General features: G+C 47.1%; 1 protein-coding gene across 1 annotated transcript in view; it reads left to right on the top strand.

Moving 5' to 3' along the window:
- Positions 1-387: 387 nt before the first annotated feature.
- The window catches only part of ints11 (integrator complex subunit 11), a gene marked incomplete at both ends in the record, with an annotated part of 25,485 nt that continues 17,927 nt past the window's right edge, over positions 388-7,945 (top strand). Inside the window, 8 exon segments of the mRNA XM_034201249.1 lie at positions 388-485; positions 562-635; positions 800-1,028; positions 3,152-3,250; positions 4,511-4,545; positions 4,879-5,017; positions 5,276-5,340; positions 7,738-7,927. Coding sequence (XP_034057140.1) covers positions 388-485; positions 562-635; positions 800-1,028; positions 3,152-3,250; positions 4,511-4,545; positions 4,879-5,017; positions 5,276-5,340; positions 7,738-7,927 — 929 coding nt within the window.

The following is a 7,945-nucleotide window of genomic DNA, read 5'->3' as shown; positions in this document are numbered from 1 at the left end:
GTCTTTAAAGGATGTGTAGTACAGGAGGGTGTGGTCTTTAAAGGATTGTAGTACAGGAGGGTGTGGTCTTTAAAGGATGTGTAGTACAGGAGGGTGTGGTCCTTTAAAGGATGTGTAGTACAGGAGGGTATGGTCTTAAAGGATGTGTAGTACAGGAGGGTGTGGTCTTTAAAGGATGTGTAGTACAGGAGGGTGTGGTCTTTAAAGGATGTGTAGTACAGGAGGGTGTGGTCTTTAAAGGATGTGTAGTACAGGTATTACAGATGGAGTTACAGTAGTCCGGCAGTGGCTCAGTCAGTAGGGGCTTGGACTGGGAGCACAGGATGTATTTATATATATATATATATATGTGTATTATTATATATGTGTATTTCTGTGTGTATGTAGGAGCGGGGCAGGACGTGGGGCGCAGCTGCATTCTGGTCTCCATCGGGGGGAAGAACATCATGCTGGACTGTGGCATGCACATGGGATACAACGATGATGTAATATTACTATCATTACATTAAAGTAAACATGTTGTTGTTGTTGTTGTTGTCATATAATAAGGCTGTGTTTCAGAGGCGGTTCCCAGACTTCTCGTACATCACTCAGAACGGACGGCTCACTGAGTTCCTGGACTGCGTCATCATCAGGTCCTTATTACACTTCTTTAATATATAGACATGTATTCATGAGGATGAACCGTCTGGTTTTCAAGGGGGTCCCGACAGAAGCAACGTCTCACAGACAGACGTGAACAAAACAACAAAGCAAAGCATGAATATACAAATAAATAAATGTTGACCCATTGTCCCAGTCACTTCCACCTGGACCACTGCGGGGCGCTGCCCTTCATGAGTGAGATGGTGGGCTACGACGGACCCATCTATATGACCCACCCCACGAAGGCCATCTGCCCCATCCTGCTGGAGGACTTCAGGAAGATCACTGTGGACAAGAAGGGGGAGACCAACTTCTTCACGTCGCAGATGATCAAGGACTGCATGAAGAAAGTAGTTCCTCTCAACCTGCACCAGACCGTCCAGGTGAGACCAGATCACACACCTGAGGGTCTCCACAGATCAATATCACACACCTGAGGGTCTCCACAGATCAATATCACACACCTGAGGGTCTCCACAGATCAATATCACACACCTGAGGGTCTCCACAGATCAATATCACACACCTGAGGGTCTCCACAGATCAATATCACACACCTGAGGGTCTCCACAGATCAATATCACACACCTGAGGGTCTCCACAGATCAATATCACACACCTGAGGGTCTCCACAGATCAATGGCACACACCTGAGGGTCTCCACAGATCAATATCACACACCTGAGGGTCTCCACAGATCAATATCACACACCTGAGGGTCTCCACAGATCAATATCACACACCTGAGGGTCTCCACAGATCAATATCACACACCTGAGGGTCTCCACAGATCAATATCACACACCTGAGGGTCTCCACAGATCAATGGCACACACCTGAGGGTCTCCACAGATCAATATCACACACCTGAGGGTCTCCACAGATCAATGGCACACACCTGAGGGTCTCCACAGATCAATATCACACACCTGAGGGTCTCCACAGATCAATATCACACACCTGAGGGTCTCCACAGATCAATGGCACACACCTGAGGGTCTCCACAGATCAATATCACACACCTGAGGGTCTCCACAGATCAATATCACACACCTGAGGGTCTCCACAGATCAATATCACACACCTGAGGGTCTCCACAGATCAATATCACACACTTGAGGGTCTCCACAGATCAATATCACACACCTGAGGGTCTCCACAGATCAATATCACACACCTGAGGGTCTCCACAGATCAATGGCACACACCTGAGGGTCTCCACAGATCAATATCACACACCTGAGGGTCTCCATAGATCAATATCACACACCTGAGGGTCTCCACAGATCAATAATCACACACCTGAGGGTCTCCACAGATCAATGGCACACACCTGAGGGTCTCCACAGATCAATATCACACACCTGAGGGTCTCCATAGATCAATATCACACACCTGAGGGTCTCCACAGATCAATATCACACACCTGAGGGTCTCCACAGATCAATGGCACACACCTGAGGGTCTCCACAGATCAATATCACACACCTGAGGGTCTCCACAGATCAATATCACACACCTGAGGGTCTCCACAGATCAATGGCACACACCTGAGGGTCTCCACAGATCAATATCACACACCTGAGGGTCTCCACATATCAATATCACACACCTGAGGGTCTCCACAGATCAATGGCACACACCTGAGGGTCTCCACAGATCAATGGCACACACCTGAGGGTCTCCACAGATCAATATCACACACCTGAGGGTCTCCACAGATCATATCACACACCTGAGGGTCTCCACAGATCAATATCACACACCTGAGGGTCTCCACAGATCAATATCACACACCTGAGGGTCTCCACAGATCAATATCACACACCTGAGGGTCTCCACAGATCAATATCACACACCTGAGGGTCTCCACAGATCAATGGCACACACACCTGAGGGTCTCCACAGATCAATATCACACACCTGAGGGTCTCCACAGATCAATGGCACACACCTGAGGGTCTCCATAGATCAATATCACACACCTGAGGGTCTCCACAGATCAATATCACACACCCTGAGGGTCTCCACAGATCAATGGCACACACCTGAGGGTCTCCACAGATCAATATCACACACCTGAGGGTCTCCACAGATCAATATCACACACCTGAGGGTCTCCATAGATCAATGTAATTTGACTTGATGTCATGGTGCATACATAAGAAGAAAAAAAATAACATAACAAATATTAGAAATAATTAAAAGTATAGTAAAATATGAGGGAAAGAGTTCAGCCTCTCGTCCAACAAATAGGTGTGTGTGTGTGTGTGTGTGTGTGTGTGTGTGTGTGTGTGTGTGTGTGTGTGTGTGTGTGTGTGTGTGTGTGGTGTGTGTGTGTGGTGTGTGTGTGTGTGTGTGTGTGTGTGTTGTGTGTGTGTGTGTGTTGTGTGTGTGTGTGTGTGTGTGTGTGTGGTGTGTGTGTGTGTGTGTGTGTGTGTGTGTGTGTGTGTGTGTGTGTGTTTGTGTGTGTGTGTTGTGTGTTTGTGTGTGTGTGTGTGTGTAGGTGGACGATGAGCTGGAGATCAAGGCGTATTACGCGGGTCACGTCCTCGGAGCCGCCATGGTTCAGATCAAAGTGGGCTCTGAGTCCGTCGTCTACACCGTGAGTCTGAAGAACACCTCCATCACATGACCTACAGAAACACCTCCATCACATGACCTACAGAACACCTCCATCACATGACCTACTGAACACCTCCATCACATGACCTACTGAACACCTCCATCACATGACTTACAGAAACACCTCCATCACATGACCTACAGAAACACCTCCATCACATGACCTACAGAAACACCTCCATCACATGACCTACAGAAACACCTCCATCACATGACCTACAGAAACACCTCCATCACATGACCTACAGAAACACCTCCATCACATGACCTACAGAAACACCTCCATCACATGACCTACTAAACACCTCCATCACATGACCTACTGAAACACCTCCATCACATGACCTACAGAAACACCTCCATCACATGACCTACAGAAACACCTCCATCACATGACCTACTGAAACACCTCCATCACATGACCTACTGAAACACCTCCATCACGTGACCTACAGAAACACCTCCATCACATGACCTACAGAACACCTCCATCACATGACCTACAGAAACACCTCCATCACATGACCTACAGAAACACCTCCATCACATGACCTACTGAAACACCTCCATCACATGACCTACTGAACACCTCCATCACATGACCTACTGAAACACCTCCATCACATGACCTACAGAAACACCTCCATCACATGACCTACTGAAACACCTCCATCACATGACCTACAGAAACACCTCCATCACATGACCTACTGAAACACCTCCATCACATGACCTACAGAAACACCTCCATCACATGACCTACAGAAACACCTCCATCACATGACCTACTGAAACACCTCCATCACATGACCTATAGAAACACCTCCATCACATGACCTACAGAACACCTCCATCACATGACCTACTAAACACCTCCATCACATGACCTACTGAACACCTCATCACATGACCTACTGAAACACCTCCATCACATGACCTACTGAAACACCTCCATCACATGACCTACTGAAACACCTCCATCACATGACCTACTGAAACACCTCCATCACATGACCTACAGAAACACCTCCATCACATGACCTACTGAAACACCTCCATCACATGACCTACTGAAACACCTCCATCACATGACCTACTGAAACACCTCCATCACATGACCTACAGAAACACCTCCATCACATGACCTACAGAAACACCTCCATCACATGACCTACTGAAACACCTATACATATATATATATTATATCAGCATCTCTGATAACTTCTTCTCTCTGTTTCAGGGCGACTACAACATGACTCCTGACCGACACCTGGGGTGAGTCTGCTGCCATTATACTTCATCTTCATCATCACCCTCCTCCTCTTTCTCACTCTGTGTGTGTGTGTGTGTGTGTGTATGTGTGTGTGTGTGTGTGTGTGTGTGTGTGTGTGTGTGTGTGTGTGTGTGTGTGTGTGTGTGTGTGTGTGTGTGTGTGTGTGTGTGTGTGTGTGTGTGTGTGTGTGTGTGTGTGTGTGTGTGTGTGTGTGTGTGTGTGTGTGTGTGTGTGTGTGTGTGTGTGTGTGTGTGTGTGTGTGTGTGTGTGTGTGTGTGTGTGTGTGTGTGTGTGTGTGTGTGTGTGTGTGTGTGTGTGTGTGTGTGTGTGTGCAGTGCTGCGTGGATAGATAAGTGTCGTCCTGACGTCCTGATCTCAGAGTCGACGTACGCCACGACCATAAGAGACTCGAAGCGCTGCAGAGAGAGAGACTTTCTGAAGAAAGTGCACGAGAGCATCGAGAGGGGGGGCAAGGTACATATAAACATCATATATATACATAATATATGAGATTATTATTATTATAAACTGTGTGTGTGTGTGTGTGTGTGTGTGTGTGTGTGTGTGTGTGTGTGTGTGTGTGTGTGTGTGTGTGTGTGTGTGTGTGTGTGTGTGTGTGTGTGTGTGTGTGTGTGTGTGTGTGTGTGTGTGTGTGTGTGTGTGTGTGTGTGTGTGTGTGTGTGTGTGTGTGTGTGTGTGTGTGTGTGTGTGTGTGTGTGTGTGTGTGTGCAGGTCCTGATCCCGGTGTTTGCTCTGGGTCGAGCTCAGGAGCTCTGCATCCTGCTGGAGACCTTCTGGTAAAACTGACCCTTTATTATTACTAAACTCTCAGGATATGGTCTTCTGTTCTCCCCTGATCTGAATCATAAAGACACCTCGATGAACTGTAGTTTATAAAAACATCCCATAATAACTCTCACCAACTGATGTAATACCAGTTCTCTCCACAGGGAGAGGATGACCCTGAAAGTGTGATGGTGTAATACCAGTTCTCTCCACAGGGAGAGGATGACCCTGAAAGTATGATGGTGTAATACCAGTTCTCTCCACAGGGAGAGGATGACCCTGAAAGTATGATGGTGTAATACCAGTTCTCTCCACAGGGAGAGGATGAACCTGAACGTATGATGGTGTAATACCAGTTCTCTCCACAGGGAGAGGATGAACCTGAACGTATGATGGTGTAATACCAGTTCTCTCCACAGGGAGAGGATGACCCTGAAAGTATGATGGTGTAATACCAGTTCTCTCCACAGGGAGAGGATGACCCTGAAAGTATGATGGTGTAATACCAGTTCTCTCCACAGGGAGAGGATGACCCTGAAAGTATGATGGTGTAATACCAGTTCTCTCCACAGGGAGAGGATGACCCTGAAAGTGTGATGGTGTAATACCAGTTCTCTCCACAGGGAGAGGATGACCCTGAAAGTGTGATGGTGTAATACCAGTTCTCTCCACAGGGAGAGGATGAACCTGAAAGTGTGATGGTGTAATACCAGTTCTCTCCACAGGGAGAGGATGACCCTGAAAGTATGATGGTGTAATACCAGTTCTCTCCACAGGGAGAGGATGACCCTGAAAGTATGATGGTGTAATACCAGTTCTCTCCACAGGGAGAGGATGACCCTGAAAGTATGATGGTGTAATACCAGTTCTCTCCACAGGGAGAGGATGACCCTGAAAGTATGATGGTGTAATACCAGTTCTCTCCACAGGGAGAGGATGAACCTGAACGTATGATGGTGTAATACCAGTTCTCTCCACAGGGAGAGGATGAACCTGAACGTATGATGGTGTAATACCAGTTCTCTCCACAGGGAGAGGATGACCCTGAAAGTATGATGGTGTAATACCAGTTCTCTCCACAGGGAGAGGATGACCCTGAAAGTATGATGGTGTAATACCAGTTCTCTCCACAGGGAGAGGATGACCCTGAAAGTATGATGGTGTAATACCAGTTCTCTCCACAGGGAGAGGATGATCCTGAAAGTATGATGGTGTAATACTAGTTCTCTCCACAGGGAGAGGATGATCCTGAAAGTATGATGGTGTAATACCAGTTCTCTCCACAGGGAGAGGATGAACCTGAAAGTGTGATGGTGTAATACCAGTTCTCTCCACAGGGAGAGGATGAACCTGAAAGTATGATGGTGTAATACTAGTTCTCTCCACAGGGAGAGGATGATCCTGAAAGTATGATGGTGTAATACCAGTTCTCTCCACAGGGAGAGGATGACCCTGAAAGTATGATGGTGTAATACCAGTTCTCTCCACAGGGAGAGGATGACCCTGAAAGTATGATGGTGTAATACCAGTTCTCTCCACAGGGAGAGGATGATCCTGAAAGTATGATGGTGTAATACTAGTTCTCTCCACAGGGAGAGGATGACCCTGAAAGTGTGATGGTGTAATACCAGTTCTCTCCACAGGGAGAGGATGACCCTGAAAGTATGATGGTGTAATACCAGTTCTCTCCACAGGGAGAGGATGAACCTGAAAGTGTGATGGTGTAATACCAGTTCTCTCCACAGGGAGAGGATGACCCTGAAAGTATGATGGTGTAATACCAGTTCTCTCCACAGGGAGAGGATGACCCTGAAAGTTTGATGGTGTAATACCAGTTCTCTCCACAGGGAGAGGATGACCTTGAAAGTATGATGGTGTAATACCAGTTCTCTCCACAGGGAGAGGATGACCTTGAAAGTATGATGGTGTAATACCAGTTCTCTCCACAGGGAGAGGATGACCTTGAAAGTATGATGGTGTAATACTAGTTCTCTCCACAGGGAGAGGATGATCCTGAAAGTATGATGGTGTAATACCAGTTCTCTCCACAGGGAGAGGATGAACCTGAAAGTGTGATGGTGTAATACCAGTTCTCTCCACAGGGAGAGGATGACCCTGAAAGTATGATGGTGTAATACCAGTTCTCTCCACAGGGAGAGGATGAACCTGAAAGTGTGATGGTGTAATACCAGTTCTCTCCACAGGGAGAGGATGACCCTGAAAGTGTGATGGTGTAATACCAGTTCTCTCCACAGGGAGAGGATGAACCTGAAAGTATGATGGTGTAATACCAGTTCTCTCCACAGGGAGAGGATGACCCTGAAAGTATGATGGTGTAATACCAGTTCTCTCCACAGGGAGAGGATGACCCTGAAAGTATGATGGTGTAATACCAGTTCTCTCCACAGGGAGAGGATGAACCTGAAGGCTCCCATCTATTTCTCCACCGGTCTGACGGAGAAGGCCAATCATTACTACAAGCTGTTCATCACCTGGACCAATCAGAAGATCCGGAAGACCTTCGTCCAGAGGAACATGTTCGAGTTCAAACACATCAAAGCCTTCGACCGTTCCTACGCCGACAACCCCGGACCTATGGTACTGTATATATATATA

The sequence above is a fragment of the Gymnodraco acuticeps genome, unplaced genomic scaffold, assembly GCF_902827175.1.
Source record: "Gymnodraco acuticeps unplaced genomic scaffold, fGymAcu1.1, whole genome shotgun sequence".
Classification (NCBI taxonomy): Eukaryota; Metazoa; Chordata; class Actinopteri; order Perciformes; family Bathydraconidae; genus Gymnodraco; species Gymnodraco acuticeps.
The sequence above is the reverse complement of the archived record's forward strand: the minus strand, read 5'-3'. Positions and strand labels throughout refer to the sequence as shown.